This window comes from Pleurodeles waltl, chromosome 3_1, assembly GCF_031143425.1.
Source record: "Pleurodeles waltl isolate 20211129_DDA chromosome 3_1, aPleWal1.hap1.20221129, whole genome shotgun sequence".
In the NCBI taxonomy this organism is placed as follows: Eukaryota; Metazoa; Chordata; class Amphibia; order Caudata; family Salamandridae; genus Pleurodeles; species Pleurodeles waltl.
Genome location: NC_090440.1, coordinates 1,688,737,070 through 1,688,754,499, shown reverse-complemented (window position 1 = coordinate 1,688,754,499; position 17,430 = coordinate 1,688,737,070). Strand labels below are relative to the sequence as shown.

At 42.0% G+C, this 17,430-nt stretch overlaps 1 protein-coding gene across 2 annotated transcripts in view; it reads right to left on the bottom strand.

Moving 5' to 3' along the window:
- COL6A2 (collagen type VI alpha 2 chain) overlaps positions 1-17,430 on the bottom strand; it is a 102,458-nt gene that overhangs the window by 27,338 nt on the left and 57,690 nt on the right. For both annotated transcript variants that reach the window (XM_069225484.1, XM_069225483.1), the window contains exons 19-26: positions 16,015-16,065; positions 10,831-10,866; positions 9,809-9,871; positions 8,717-8,779; positions 7,005-7,040; positions 6,462-6,507; positions 4,337-4,489; positions 2,444-2,896 (exon numbers count right to left, since the gene is read on the bottom strand). In XM_069225484.1, coding sequence (XP_069081585.1) covers positions 2,444-2,896; positions 4,337-4,489; positions 6,462-6,507; positions 7,005-7,040; positions 8,717-8,779; positions 9,809-9,871; positions 10,831-10,866; positions 16,015-16,065 — 901 coding nt within the window. The remainder of the gene's footprint in view (positions 1-2,443; positions 2,897-4,336; positions 4,490-6,461; positions 6,508-7,004; positions 7,041-8,716; positions 8,780-9,808; positions 9,872-10,830; positions 10,867-16,014; positions 16,066-17,430) is intronic.

Genomic DNA, 17,430 nt, shown 5'->3' with positions numbered 1-17,430 from the left:
TCTTGCCCCTACTATATTCAAATCCATTCATATGCAACAACAGCTTGCTTGTCCACTGCCTTACAATCTCTGGAGGATTTAAAAGCCTTAGAAGCAAAGAAATCCTCTGACTTGAAACTAAGAAATTCAAATCCCACTCAGTTGCCACCCAGTCCTTCCCTGGTGTAGCTCATTCTTTCTGGAACTCCCTCCCCGAAGACCTCTGATGTCTTGAATTGAATTCTACAAAAATCTAAAAACCTTCCTATTTCCCTATACAACTCTATCTTGACATATAATCCTCTTTCACTGTTCTTATTTACTTCCTCATCCCCACTCTTCTCCTCTACTAAACTCATCTCTCTGTCTTTGAAACTATTTCGTTCCTCGAGCCAAAAAGTGTTCACCACCCGGATGTTTCTGTTCTTCATTTTATGCTGAATTTAATGTTAGTTCTAATTTATTGTCCTTTGTCTGCCATGTTATTGTAAAAAGGTTCTGGTCACCACCATTTTGGAGATTCAGATCCCTAATCATCGGTCCTTACCTAATGCACTGACACCTACTTTAGGTACTACTTTTGTTCATTTTGAACCTTTGTCAAATTCAAGTACGCGCCCCTTGCTACATGATTGCTGCTCCTGTGCTCTGACGGCTGCCACCTTTACCATCATCTGTGAACACTCTGTGCATCAGAAGCCTCTTTTTGCCCAGACAGGGATGATTACCATGCACTGCCACCAACCGTTTTCACTGGGCTACTCCATGTGCAATTTCCTTTTATAATTGAGCAAGTGATACCCCAACTGACGTTTCAAAACACTGGGGCTTATTTACGAGCCCCTATGGCGAAGAGCAGCACAGCAAGTGTCTTGCTGTGTCGCCCTGTGCCACCGGGAAAGGGCAGAAATGAGCCCTACCAACAAGATACGGCACATTTCTGTCCTCTCTCTCTGTGCTGGCGCTAAAATTAGCTGCCTAGTGGCAACACAGGCACCCTTGCACCATAGACAAAACTGAAACGAGTTGAAATAAAAGTATTTCTCCTCGTTGAACCACTCTAGCGCCATCCCTGTGGTGGCGTTAGTTTTTGGCACTGCCTCAGATTTATGATTTCTCGTAAATTTGGGGCAGGGTCAAAATCAATGGGTGTTGCAAAGAAACGTCCACAGCAACACCCATTGTACTCATATTTACAATGCGGCATTAAGCCACGCAAAGTGGCTTAGCGCCACCTTGTAAATGCAAAACTGTGCGCAGCCCCACCGGTGCATTGCTTTAAGTCACGATCCGATGGCACTAGAGGTTTGTGAATAGGCCCCTCTGTATTTTGGATAATGGATTTACAAGTTTAGGCCCGTATTTATACTTTGTTAGCGCCGGGTTTGCGGCATTTTTTGACTCAAAAGCGGCGCAAACTTACAAAATACAAATGTATTTTGTACGTTTGCGCCGCTTTTGCGTGAAAAAGCGGTGCAAATGCGGCGCTAAAAAAGTATAAATAGGGGCCTTAATGTCATACTTTGTGAGTATTTGTTTTACATCATAGCCTCGCCTCTGGTGCTTGATTTTGTAATTTGTGCATCATTTACTAATATTGTTTTACTTATGATGCAATATTCTGCGTTCCAATACTCTGCATCCTGATTATTCATCCAATTCTTGTGAGTATAATCTCTCTTTCACCATTTGCATCACTGAGGATGTTCACTGCGTATATTAATTACATCTCTGGAGCTTCTTAATAATTGCAGGGGTTGATTCCATGAAGTCAGCACCTTAAGTTTAAATACATTTAAGTTTGATTTTTTTTAATCTAGCCTCGGAAACACCCTAAAATAACTGAGTTAGGCTGGATGCCTCTAATATATATTGTTCTATGACTTGTCAGTACTCATTTGCCACTCACTGTTCTGTGCCAATGATGTGACCTATAAGGTAGAAACATTGACGACATCATAGCAAACACACTAGGTGACCCTCCATTTAGTGAAACACTGAACTGTGTAATTCACAATTGTATGCCCAGCTGTGCTACCTTGACCCAAATAGTTTGCCTTAGATATACACACTTGTAGTAACCTTCATTACTAGAATTTCTCACTGTGTAATCACGGGGGTCAATGAGTACTTGAATTGCTTTCTTCCCTCCATCTCTTATGAAATCTATGAAAATATTTTCTGAAATCAATTAAAATATTTTCAGTTTTTAAGCCAGTCTCTTTTCTTATGAGTTATATTAATTGTGTTTAGCAATCAAATTGCTTACAGGTACTTTGAAAAGGTGTACTGAGTCTATAGCAAACCATTGGGCCTTTTACATATACCTCTTACTGTTGTGTCATACAATCTTCATTTAAAAGAACTTATTGGCTATCATCTCCCTTCTCTCATTACCCTTCATCTATAAACTAGCACCTACACATCACCTTGACAAAGTAGTCAATATAAAACAATATGAGACCTGGGCACAGCAGCTCCTCCATGTTGTCAATGAACTCGTCTGCTACAAGCTCAGAAAATAGCTTCATCTTTCGGACTCGTGTGGGGTCGTTGCAGGAGATGGAGTTCAGAGTCTCATCATCTTGCTGTTTGTGGAACATGTCCCCAATGCCGATGGCATTGACAATTACATCACCCTGGCAGAGTGCATTCAACCCAGCATCAGGGTCACGAGGGTCATGCCGCCCATCAGTGAGGACCACAGCGAACACCTTGGCTTTGTCTCTCTTGGTTTCCTTGATGAGCGTGTTGTAGGCAAATTGCAGTGCAGAGGGTGTCCAGGTGCCACCAGCAATCCATTCAAGACGCTTTACTGCTTCCTTGAAGCTGGAGAGTGAATCAATACGTTCATCATTGAGTTGAATTGCCTCAAAGGTACCTTCATGACTGTACTGTACCACTCCAACGCGGGCACCTACAAAAAATAAAACAAGGTGAGAACAACAGCACACGAGAAGGAAATGCAAACACACCTAAAGAATCAAATGAACCAACACAAAAAAAAAAAAAAACAATCAGAAAAAATACAAACAAGAGCTAATCTAAGTAATAACCATGCGAGTAGTGACCCCACCCGAGACTTGATTATAATTGAGCCTACATAGACTTTAACACGGAATAAAGTCAAGATAAGAGCACAGACACAGTAGAGGGAAACTGACCTATAACCATGACATCCCAAGCACCAATGGGGTAAATGGCAGGACCAGACTCAAGACACACAAGAAGGAAATTATGTAACCATGTCAGCACAGGTACCTACAGAGCACAAAGCCAATATCGGAAAACATACAGAAGAGAAGCCCAACTCCAATCAGCCCAGGGCAGTCACTTATAAAAAAAAACAATATTGAAAAAAAGGTCACTGAAGGGGAAAATAACTACCCTGATGCAGGCATATACAAGGGGGAAAAAAGAACGAGAAGAAATGGGAGGGAAATTCATTCACAAACCCACCAGCAACGAACTCCAGGGAACATTGCTAAGCGCCCATGTCATGAGTAAAGGAATTATAGGACTGATAGTGCTTTAGTCTGGTGTTTTGTAAAATTTAAGAGACAAAGATAATGTCTGCAGTCGGTCCCGAATCTGGCTGCCACCTTGCAAGGGCGGTGGATAGGCTCATTATTCTGTGTTGCCTGAGAGCCTCTCAATGGCTGGAGGTTGCATTTTTTTCTATCACTAACCACTCTCAGTAATTACTGACGCTGCAGTTACCAGACACCGGCTTCCCGTTTTCACAAACTGCAATTGTTGATGTTAAAACAACAACTGCTGGTTGCTTTGGAATTACTACTCGAATGTTCCTGTGTTTCCTGTCAGACTATTCTTCGGTGCTTGAACGCTGCTTTATTGTAAATTATGTTTAGCAAATACTTTGAATAGCATGCTTGTTACTCCGCCCCAGCGTCTTCAGATGTCAGGCTGGTTCTGTTTAGTGATTAGTCTCTCTTTTGTCTTTCACCTCCCTAAATTAATTGATTATGCACTCTAGAGTAAACACTGAACTTGCTGCTTCTTCTAAATCTAACTCCCACAAAGTAAGTTGTTGTAACTCTTCTCCTCCTATCCAAATCTAAATGTATGTGGAAAGGACTCGCATCTATCCTCACGTAGGTGGAACTCCCTGAGTTTGCCCTAATCAGGCTGGCGCCAACATACTTACGTGCAGTTAGCATACCATTGACACACATTCCACACCTCCAAAAAGAAAGAAAAGCAGAGCTCACAACATGGTGGCATGCATGGCCCCAGGATCTGTCTCTCAGTTATCAGAACCGTGACCTGCTCCGTGACTACAATGGCCACCACTCCATCCTATGGATTATTATTTCAGCCTTGTCAGGAACTTCACCTGTTTCAGACTTGGGGTCTTTAGCCATGGATCCGAGTCTGCTGACTACGTTGATGACAAAGTTCTTTTCCAGAGAGAAGTTTGTGTAACCAATACTTTCTGAGCTGTCAATGATGAAAACAATGTCCAGAGGACCACACCTCTTCTCGCAGTCTGAGGAAAGAAAAAGAGGAAACCAAGTTACAACTGAGAACATTAGGAAATTAGATGAGCGTAGGCAGAATGGGTGCCATAAGTTCGGTAAACCAAGCTAAACCCTCAAATCCAAGTCATCAAACTACCAAAATCAGGCAAATACCTAAACTCAAAATCTTCAAACTAAAAAAATGCAAAAGATCTTAAATGAGTAACCTCACCTCCTAACCCTTACCCAAACCAGCATTTTGATACAGCAGTGAGCTATAAAATACAGGCAATGCCTAAATCAAAATCCAAAAGCCACTGAATGCAAGGCAATTCCTACAGCTGTTACCACCTTATGCCTAGCCCATACTTCTTCCACATCACTTCAAAATCACTTTAATAGTCACTATACCCAAGAAGTATTTAATTGAATCTTCTACACCCTCCAAGTGCTGCACTCGTCACACCTATTCGGTTCTTCTCTGATTGAAAACTCTTCTTGTATTTAGCACAGACAGTACATCACAGCCTTTGTAATCTTATCTGGCTCTACAAATTGGATTTCACCAAGAACCATCTCTCAGATCTCCAGCTTCCCATGGGAATGCACAGCCGGTTGTCGTCAGACCCTTCACCAGATCCGTTCATCACTACCCTAGTACCTACAAACTTCTGCATCTGAGCAACTCCTCTGCCTTTGATACTGTTGACAAGATGTTCCTAGAATAGCTGAAACACTTATTTTGGAATGCACCTTCTTGACACTATCCGAACCTTGATAATGGTCCATCTTAGTGGTCCGCTAGATCTGTTCCAACCTGATTTTCAGTGGCTGAGGCACCAGCCTCAGTCACTTCTCTGCATTTAATACTATTTCTTTTGATGATGTCATCTCCTTTTATGGCTTCTTTTACCACCTCTTGTTTGACTACACTAAATTGTCTACCTCCGACCCTAGGCTTGTGTAACAGACGACCTCAAAACCATTGAATACTGGCCATCCAATCCGTTCAATGAACCTTAGGTGAGGTTTTTTGTTTGCCTTTCATTCACTGCTTCGAAATCCAATCTCATTCTCCTTGACTCTGTCACTCCTCCCTCCCCCGTGTCTTGAATCTTGCATCTGCAAAATTCAACCCATCTGATCTTCTGGCTCCTTCCAAATACCTCACAAATTCCATAAGGAGTGCAAAAATCTATTTACCAGACAGATTCCCTAACGTGCTTTCCCATCACTACAAAAGTGAAGGGTGCTACCACCTGCTATTGTTACCATGTATTGTCTCACTCCCCATCAGCTTTCCCGAATACTGGTTTCTGTAACAAATGCCAGTCAATTCCCATGTACCTCTTCAAGAAACCTATGTAAATCATATGTGGTGGAAATGCTCAGAAAATAATGAACTAAACACAGTTGCAAAATCCACCAGCCATTAAACATCAAAACCACTTAACGAGCAAAACATCAAAAACATTTAAATAACAAAACACCTAAACCAGTAGTGCTCATGCTAGCAGTTCTCCAGATAAACTAAAAAGAAAAAAAAATTGCTAAACCTGAAATAGAGTCCATTTTAGAAAGCCTGAAATACCCCCCCAAGCAGTCTATATTTAAAATGGCCATTCCTCAAGCCAACACGCCTCTGACCAATACCTCTACTTCCCCACCTCAAAAAGTGTAACCACAAACCAGCAATTTCTATTTAAACAAAGACCAAATAGGATAACCTCACATATATCACTCTGTAAAACTAAAAAGTCCTTATGCCAAATACTGCTAGAACCGTGAAGGCCCGAAGGCCCGCCAAATCAGTTTTCAACGAAGAAGCCCACTAAAGAACAATTCCTAAAACACACACCACAAGTTTGCTCCCTTTTTTTAAACCATTGACATGTAAGTTACATTTAAACATTCACAGCACCGATCCTAAAAGCTCCACGTGGGACTGTCTGTGTGTGCTGTGTGAAATGGACCCAGTGCAGATGAAGGCTCAGCACTCACCGCAGCAGCCACAGGTTTCTCTCACATATGTCATCACGTCACAGTCCTGATGAAAAAATTGAATAAAAGATGAGTCCAGTACAACCCTTAGGATATATGGTGATCACACCTACTCTGGGGGTGAGTATGCCTTTTCTCAAAGGTGAGGCAGGTTAAGTAATGTCCTTGGAATTATTCTCAATATTGCTGACAGTGGGAAAAAGGGGCACTAAAGCCATAATGGAAAGACTTCACATTCAAAATGTGAAGTACGAGAGGGTCCATCTGTTGGAACTGTTGTGCTCAGTGGAAGCAGGATGGATTTGATCTTGCACATATACAATAAGATTTTTATGTAGCATTTCTAACTGCTGTAAATAAGCAGTTTAGCCATTGTCCAATTTAGTGGTACTGAATTTACCCACCTTGGAAGTCAAGCACACTTTAGCCCACTATAAGGCAGGAGGGCTAGAGATTTACTAATAGATTGAATTATTCAGTGTGGACATTTTTCTGAAGACACCAGACCTCAACAACATGGAAGTAATGGTGGATAATGCCTACCGTTAGTCCTGGGTCACCTGGAGGTCCCGGATTTCCCTGCAAATGAACAACAAATTAAAAAATGTGGCAGTAGAACTGGAAAATTGCCCCACAATCTGATCATAAACTGCATGCAGTAGTGAAGGAGGAACAGAGAATGAAACACCACACACTTTTCACACTACACAGCTACCTGTCTTTCACGGCATCTTTAATGTGTCTTTACCATCTTCAGCCAATAGAAACAGGCAGGCAATGTCTCCTTGGAGCCAGTGAAGCAAGGCAGTGTGAGAAATATTCCAAACATTGCCTTCCACAATCAAGAATGAAGACAGTACTCAGATGAGCTGTGCTCGTCACCAGGAATTGTCTCATCAATCACTACTCCGATGCATTTTATTTGGTAACTACCACTATCCATAGCTTCCATCAAGCAATTATGTATCTTCTTGGAGCAGATGCTGAAGGAAATGGTAGTCCTAGCAGCAATGGCCAATAGAGGGTAGCAAGCAAGGGCTGCCAGTAAAGGCAGATTAGATTAAAGACCACACTGCAGTGACTCAACAACATTGTTGGGAGGGCAGAAACGAAAAGGAAAGATTATGCTAGAAGTGGAAGCACAATCGGAGAGTGCATGGGTGTGGGACGTGAGGACTTGAAGACAGCATGATGGTAGGGTAAAGACAGAAAATGGGAAGATGGGAAGAGTAGGAAGAAATGATTGATAGTGAAAGTAGAGAGGATGAACTTAAGGAGGAGTAGGGCAGAGGTAGCAGTCAGCAGAAATTGTCTCCAGCTACAGTGACACCTGCTTCTACTTTCTTCCTCTCCCTGTTCCTATGCTTTACCTATTTTGCTTCTTCCATCCTCCCCGCCAACCAGATGCCTATGGGCAAAGATCCACAACACACTATGGGGGCCATATGGCTTGGAAACATGAGAGAAGCAAAAAATATTATGAAGAAATGGGTGAACAGTCTTGTTTTCACTGGCTAATAATACAGTAAGGTTTCTTTACTAGAAAGGGACTTCCAACATTCATTTTATCTTTCTGTCGTTGCCATGAAAGACACAGCAGTTCCGAGCATGAAAAAGCAAAAATGCCCCTGATGGGCATGGAGAAAACTCCCTGCATGTCAGATCACAGGGACAGACATGTTCCTATGACTGAGGGATGTTTCTTTTTTGTTTCTCAGAAACAAATTACCTTGGGGATTTCCTGTGAAAAACAAAAACATTGCTGAGTGGGCTGCATAACATGGAGGACGTCTCAGAAATGGTTTTGCACCAAAAGTACTCCCATCATGTTGGCTGGAGCACTTTCCGGAAGATGCTCTACCATAACAGTGGAGAACTCTTGATCAGGTATATAGGCTTTATATGGTCACAAAGGCCCATAAAAAACACAAATAACATCCCAGTAGCCAGTGCACCACTCAAACTACATTCCTCCTATCTTGTACCCTACTTCCCTAGCTCATGGCCCTTTTTTAAATCTCTCCTATGCCCCTAAGCAACTTGAGGTGATCTTAGGGTGTCTCAAAGCACTACAGAACTAATCAACATAAATAAAATAGCATAACATTAGATGGCATGACATCCAGCAGCCTTATATGATAATACATAACAGATGTAAATTAGAAAGGCAAGAAAAGTCAGGCAAGCGAGAACAATCTGGGAGTTTTAAGTACAGGAGATTGAAGAGAATTAAAAACCACTTAGAATAGACACACCTCAGGTCCAGGATCTCCCTGTACACCCCTGGGCCCCGGCTCTCCTCCTGGTCCTGGATCCCCCTGGAAAGAATGAGAGTAGATGTTTCCAGCAATTTTCACATTTTATTTTAATAGGATTAAACTATGGGTCAATCCCATGAGCGTGTAATGTGTCTTCCATGTACTCCACATACAACCTCCATATCCCTGAGGTATTGACCTCACCCCACCCTGAACACTAGCAAGCAATTTTCTTCACATCACTAAATTTGTAACAACCTTAAAAACATCACTGCCCAACTACAATATATTTCTAAGGTAACAGCAGGATATTGAGTATCCTAACCTTGCCTCCTAAGTTAGAAAAATGCAACACTTCTCTAACATAATCACAGGATCCGAGAAACACCAGTTTCATCCCACTTTAAACAAAATGTGAGGTCCTGATGCCCTGACTTCAATCCCATTTTAAGACAGCTTCAGGATCCCCAGAAACCTGATTGCACCCACCTTCTATCACAACCTCAGGATCCTTGACAAACTGATCTCGCTGACTCAGAAAACCACACAATCTCATTTCTTAGGATCACCCAATACCTAACACAACTTTGGTATCTCTCATTGCAAATATTTTCAGTACATCATGTGACCATGATAGTCGGATCCTAATGATCCTCAATACCCTAACCACATTTCTTTATCTTTCCAACAATAGGCTCAGTGCCTCTGGATTCATCTCTTAAGTTCTATTTTGCAATCCTCAAGTCCTGATTTTCATCTATTTCTCTTAGTATCCATGAACTATGGAGCTGGCTTGAAAACATCCCACAAAAATCTTCTTCACAATTTCCCTGAAGGGAAACTGAGATCTATATGTCACTCTGATTAAAAAGGGCACCCACCTGGCAAGTAGAGATGCCCATGATTCCACCAGTTTTGACACATACTGTGTTGATAAAAGTAATGCAACACAGGACTGCTGTAATACCTTTTTAAGGCCAGTACTGGACAAAGTATGGTATACCTTCTTTGTCTTAATCTTAAGAAAACATTCCATCATCCAGTTGTGTCTAGTTCCAGTGCCCTCTTTGCCCTGTGTCATGTACTTACCGGCAAACCCTTTTCTCCCTTAGGGCCGGGACCTCCCTTTGGTCCAAAGTCACCTCTACCACCCTGTGATAGGAAAGAAGAACACAGGTTAAGCTGTGAAGAACCATCCACTCTACTTTGATTACACATGAGTTAAAGTCAACCCATCACCAACCAGTGAGCCAATACTGCCAAAGAGATGAAGAAGAACACCAACTGGCAGGAAGACACTACACACAAAATACCAGACATTGAAAAGGGAGAGTGAACACCAAACTTTGGAGGGAAATACCAACAGTGAGAGAAAAGACTTCCCTATGTGAGAGTAAACCTCCCTATAGGATGTGTTACACCACAGACCGGTGGGTAGACAGGCACTGCCACTGGTAGAAAGTACATCCACATTGGAAGTGTAAACACTTTCAATAGGAAGGCAAGAAATACCAATAAAGAAAAAATAGTGTCACATTAGATGTGATAAAATAAATAGAGAAAGTCACCAAAACACCCATTCAGTGCCTACAAAATTGCATACCATATCCAGTCATAGGATCACTTATCGACAAAAAAAAACCACCATGGATGGTGCACCCATAACCTTAGAAATTACAGCCCACTCGAAAAATAGCACATGCATCATGCAGGGGATTTCAGCCCCCTCAGGAGAGCATGCATATTGACCAAGAGATGGCAAAGCCCTTATAGGAACTGTGGACATCGCAGATGCAATGACAGAGCACCACCATACACAGCCAATTCATCGCCCAGGAGATAGCAGGCCCCCATTCAGCCACAGCACTTGTATCAACCCAAAAATAGCAAGCCTTTCCAGATACAGTGCAGATGTCAGTGAAGAAACTGCTTGGCCGATCCAGGTGCTCCACATGTTACGTTGAAGATGGCAGAGACTCTTCATTAACAACAAACCCTTCTCCCCTCTAAAGTTCCTCTTTTATCCTACTTGCATAAAGTCCTGCCTGTACTTTTGAAATTTTTTATCTTTATTCTGGGTTTTACAGCTAACATTTTGTAATGTCACTGACCTGTGGGCCTGGCGGACCTTTCTCGCCATTATCTCCCTGTAAAAGAAAGATGTAGGTTTAGATTTCATATTAGATTAAAACAGTGGCAAGAGATGAACAGCAAAGAAGTTAAATTCCCCATCCCACATCTTTGAGGCATTCACATAACTTCTGCACTCTTTGCAAAAGTAAGAGGGTTCTCACATCTGCTACACCATTCTCTCAGGCGGTGGGAGTATCTCAGTCACTGGTTGATACCATAAGCTTTACGTTGAAGTTCTTGGGGTGGACCTCACCACTTGCCTCTATGACCAACTTACTATTGAAGTCTGCAATTCTCTTTTTTAAACTTTTTTTGGAAGTAAACATTTTACAGAGCAGTGCAATGGATGCAATCAACAGCAATAAACATATATATGCAAGGATAATGTAAAAAAAACCAAGGCTTCAATTCTAATATACAAAAAAACTACCCAATACTCTAGTCACTTTCTAGATGTTTGCCAATATCTGCTTTTTGGGTAATACTAGGTGAGAGCTGTAGGAAAATGTCTCTTTTGACAGTCATGCCCCTACTTTTTGCCTGGTTTCTTATGTAATTTTGACCTAAACAGCACTGGGTTCCTGCCAACCAGTTCTCCAGTGCCTGTGCTCTTTCTTCCAAAACTGCATAGTCATTTCCCCAATTGGCAAGACCTTTAGCACCCACTGTAAGTCCCTAGTAAACATTACCCCTGAAGCCTAGGGCCTGGGGTACTAAGGGAGGTCCCTAAGGGCTGCAGCACAAATTGTGTCACCCTAAGGGATCCTTCACCAAGCAGATGACAGGCTGCCACTGCAGGCTGCGTGTCTTGGTGCAGACAAAAGTGAAAACACGACATGGCACACGGCCTGTGTGTCATGTCCCCTAAACAGTGCATGCAATATATGTACGTCACCCCTCTGGCAGGCCTTACATCCCTAAGACAGGGTGAATTATATGACATGTGAGGGCATGTCTGCACAAGCAGATATGCCCCTGCTATGTTTTTGTAAATTCTCAGACATAGTAAGTGACCAGGGAAGCCATTTTAAATGCATGTGCTGGACACTGGTCACTATATGTTTACCAGCTACATGATGGCTTCTCTGAATACAGGGAATTTGGTATCAAACATCACAGATTAATAAACCCTCACTGATGCCAGTGACAAATGTATTAATAATTGCACCCAGAGGGCAACATAGAGGTGCCCCTTGAAAACCTACCAGCTACTAGTGTGTTGACTGACTGGCCCTGACCAGTTCAGACACCTTAGAACCATTTGTGGCCCCCTAAGGTGAGAGCCAGAAACAAAATCCGGCATTGGGTGGGGGTGCTAGCGCCTCCCCCAGGCAGGACAGACCTTCCAGGGTGGGGAGCTTCAAAGGCCTAGCTGCCTTGTAATGCGACCCAAGTCTCTCAAGATGGCGGAGATGACCGGTCCCCCTGTCCTGACCCCACTTTTGGCAGTGGAACAGGTGGGAAAATAAGTCAGATTGGTTTGCCCACTTCATGCCAGTTCCATCCCTAAGATGGATGAGCTGAAGTGAACACTACTTTTTAAATTCCACCATCTTGTTTGGAAGGAATCAGGCCACTAAGGTTAGGGTTTTGCCCACTTCCCTGCGGCAGCGGTAATAGGAAGGGTGTAGTCTTCCTAAAGGTGGTCGGCCCATTGGCTAAAACCTGGCACTCCCTTTGATGCCCCTAAATTGAGTTTTAGGTGGCACCTCTGAACCCTAGAACTCAGATCCTGACTACCTATGAAGAAAAGGACACAAAGGAACTGAACCTGCAGAAGAGGAAAAAAAGAAGCAGCTGACTTGGTACCAGCCCCACCGGCCAGCCTGCTGACCTTCATGGATTCTGCCCAAAAAGACGAGTCGTCCTGCAACTGAGCCTCCAAGAAACCCAGGAGGACTGCCTGCTTTCCACAAAGACCCATACTCCAGTGTCCAGCAGATCTGCTCTGCAACAAAGTCTCAAGAAAAGACTCTACATCCTGCAGAACAACAATGACCCAACAACCAAGTGACCTCTGCACCTGATGTTCATGACCCGATGTGAAGCCAACCAATGGCGCCAGCAATGTTACCCAGCTGTCCAGAGTCTGAGCCCACTCAGGTTTCACCCCTTCTGGACTCCCTAAATTTGCCTGCAGACTCTGCACGCAGGCCCCCTCTTCCATGGCCTTGTGGTGAGGAAAAAAAACGACACCTCCAGCAACCACTGCACCAGTCTCCCATGACCCCATATGAGGTGGGTCACTGGTGCCAATGACGTCCTCCAGCTCCCCTGAGCTCAAGTCCCTCCCCCCACCATGCTGAACTCCCCCACAACGCCTACAGCCTCAACACACAGGATCCCCTGAACGTGAGTGCTCCCGGGCAGAGAAACCCAACACCTAAGGACACCCTGCATCTGTCACCCCTAAGCCCTGGAGAAAAGGACCAATGGCGCACATACATACCGAGCACCCCAAGTCCACACCCTACCTGTTTGTTGTCTCCCACTGGCTTCCTAGCCAGCCTGTCTTCATGAGGATCAAATCCCATAGAAAACTATTGGGCACCCAATGCCTTGTTGCACTCCTGCACCCGGCCGCCCGAGTGCTGCCCGGAATGACCTGCTCATGTGGTTCTGATCAGCGCCCAGTACTTATCTTAACTCCATGACATTGGCCTTGTCAGACGTTGTTAATCCTGTGTTTGCTGAACATTGTTTTCCTTGATAGGTTAACATTAAAGAACTCTGAAAGTGTTGATTTTTAAATCTGAAAAGTATTTATGCTTGAAAAATGCTTACCAAATTACGAAGTTCTTGGGTTTGAAACATAAATAAAAAGATGTGTTATTTTTCTAATTTGGTCTCAGATTTATTCTTTGAGTGAGTGTCTCATTTATTGCTTCTGTGGGTACAACAAATGCTTAGCATTACCCTCTGATAAGCCTAACTGCTCACCCACACTACCACAAGATAGAGCATTAGTCCTATATACGTTTGCCTCTGCAAGCCAGTTGGGGATCCAGTAGACTCTCTGCAGGGTGACCTGCTTTTTAGTGCACTATAAAGACAGACAGCTTCCTTCAAGAGCCCAAATACTTCAGGGAATGAGAGCCCAACTATTTTCCTAAGATGTATAACTGTAAGGATAAGTAGTCAGCTATTGTAGCTACCCATTGCAGAAAACACACATGAATGCTTACCACTCGGGTGACCAGCCAGAACAGAAGACCTCTCTCTAGGGGCTCTACTCTCTCTGTGAACATCAGGGTACAAACTACCTTGTATTCAAACCAAGACTGCTGCTGCACACTTACCTTTCCCTTGGCTTAACTGCCAACTCCTCCTTGGCTACTTTGCACTTTGTTAACTACCTTGCCTCAAAAATTAATCTTATCAGCTTTGCTTTTTTCATTCTCCATTTCTACTTACTTCCCTCCCTTTCCCATCTACCCCCTTTTTTTCCTTTGACCTCAATTCTGCTTTTGCCCTATCCTTTTGGAAATAGGTCAGTCCAACAGCTGCTTTTCCTACCCCCTTCATACTGGTTCAAATCCTGAGAGGTACTATGTTCTGATTGCCTGCTTGATGATGCTAATCAACTGCTTCGTATTGTCTGACTTTTTCCAAGTTCTTTTGAGCATGCAGTCATTGTGGCCCCCTCAAAGAGCCAATCATTGACTGATCATTTCTTGCTTCCACTCCATTTTATCTCTGACCTACCTCTTAAAGCTTGAGAGCTGTGTCCTACCAGATCTCGTTCTATATTAGACTGATATCATCCTTCCTAACTGCAATCTAGTTACCGATCTTCTCACTCAATTAACACTACCAGTCTTCATCCACTGGCCACAAGTTGAAATTAATTACCTCCTTATTCACATGAATTATTGGCTGCTTTTGATACATTGCTGTGTTTTCTCATCTGGCTCTTCACCTTACTCCATATTCATTCCTACTCCGAATTCCAGCTCAACCACTGTTGTCATTTCCTCCCCACCACTAGGACTCCCAAGCCTCAGTTCTGCTTACCTTACTTTTCTACATATACGTATTCCGTTTTTTGATATTGTTGGTCTTTTCTTTCATTTCTAACCTGATGATGCCTACATTGTACTAAAATTCTCTTATTTCCAAGCCTGTCCACCATAACACCATCTCCTTGTGACTTTCAATGTCCAAACCATGGATGGTCCCCCACTCAGTCTAGTTTAATTCAGTTGAAACTCAAATTTTCCTTGCCTCATGCATGTCATCCTCCTTCCTCTTTTTATTCTTCTCTTTTTTGAAACTGCAACAATTATCTTGAACATCTCACCTTATTTGTGACCCATTTTGCGACCTCCCATACATGCATGTGCCAGCTGTATTAGTTTCGAGTCAATCTGTGACCTCCACATTTTCAAGCAACAGAAATACTATTTCTCACTTTACTCCTTTCTCAGCTTGCTTATTATGTGTCCTTGTTGGCCTACCAAGCCAGGGTATCATCCCAAAGCTATTCAATGTTCTGTGATACTCAGTAATAGTCTTTTGAAACTCTTCTATTTAATGTAAATTCTTATAAACTTGATAATCCTCTCCTTTTCTGTGGCCATCCCTACTTTTTGAGTTTTAAACTCTGCTAAAAAAACAATACCGTCTTGATAGTACCTTTACATGAAATCAACTACTAGTTTATACAGTTTATACTTCCTTGTGTTGAATTTGTAGCTTTGCCTCATTAACACACTGATTGTTCTTCTTTGAAGTCTTTTATGTATATTAGAAAAAAAGATACCGTGAAATAAAATGAAGCAGGCATCTCCAAGCACAGTCACATTAAAGCAGGCACAAGAGGACACACTTGAAGATTATAACATGCAACTACACAATAACAAATGCTAATTGATGAACATGTGTTTCAGAAAGGCATGGGTATGAAGCTCAGGCTACTAATGCACTATACAATTCAAACCTTAGGCAATATGGAACAAAATGAAGGCTAATGCATAAACAAGGATCTCATAATTCTGAAAATTAACACCTGTGATGAAACAGTGATAGTACAAGGCAGCCCATACGTTAAGCACATAGGCATGGTCTGTAAGAGAACCTTTGAATGATGGTCAAGGGGTGTAGAACATAGATATTTGGCAAATTCATGCATCACTTAAAAAGAACCTGAGGTAGATACATACAGGTGGTCCTCTGGAGCCAGGGTAACTGAAGCCTGGTCTGCCACGATCACCCTGTGAGAAATGGAAATACAAAAAGTACTTTTGTCAATCACCATTTCAGAGCCCATGTACTCCAGATAATGTCATCTTTGAATAAGTTATTTTACTATCAATTTGTGCATTCTAGAAAATATATTTTTCAACATCTGTACATCCATTGCCATAATTATTACAACATTATTTTCATTACTACGATGGCAAAGGGTGCCATCTCTGACTACAAAAGGCAACACATGGGGACATTTACACACATAGATGTAACGTACAACTGGACTTAAATGTGAAAATTGGATGTGAAAAGCATCCATGCACCACACAATTGTATGGGAGTTGTAGGTGAGCACATGTTTCCACCCGGAAAAGTATTTTCCGGAGGGGGGTGAAGGGGAAAGAAAAAAATGTCCTTACCAATCAACATAAACTGGTGTGCTTAAGGGTGATGGAAAATTCAACATTTTAGACTTAGGAATCTGCCAAGCAATCTACCCATTTCATAGTTGTAGGTGTGTATCATTTGGAAATTTGGGAATCTTAAATAAAGAGTAATTTTATGAAAATCATAGTATGTCTATGACTCCAGTGTTAGTCTCTTTGTGTGAATTAAGCCTTTTGTTATTGTTAGTGTTAATATTTTCATGATTATTATTATTACTAAATATAATTATAACTTTCAGGCTATTAAATGCAGCTCTGCAATGATACTATCCAGCACTACATACATTTTATTTAAACACATTGACTGTTTTTGGAGTCCTTTAATGATGGGTGTTGTTTCTCTGGCAGTTCATAGTCAGTCAATGGTTAACAAATATTTATGTCTCTCAGTTCATTTAGTGAACTGCTGAATGCTGTGGCAGGTATGCAAGTATCTATTTGCTGTAAATAGTAATATAGACAGGAAGCTGTGTTTCAATCAACTTAGTATATTTTAGCAAACCCAGGGTTGCGAAGATCATTGTTTTATTATCATAACATGAATTCCAATTATTTTTTCAACCTCTGCAGTTTGAATATGTTGAGCACCAAAGTGAACATGAATCCATGTATTGGAGGGAAAGGGGATGCAAATAACCATGTACTTTAGAGGAGAAAGTAAAAGTGATAATGCAAGTTACTTTTAATGCATGTCGCCCAATTACTTAGCTCCGCTTTCTGCCTCTTTCTTTACATGACTAAGTAAGGCCTGGTTGACTTGCAGTATTCACATGAAATATTATAGGGGGTACTTGATGTTGCATATTATGATTATTACAATTACTATAAGCATTATTAATATTATTATCGCTATTATTATAATTGTTATGAGTAGTATGAACAGATTTAATATATTTTTTTATCACTAGCATCATTGGTTTATAAAAAATTATGATAAACCGT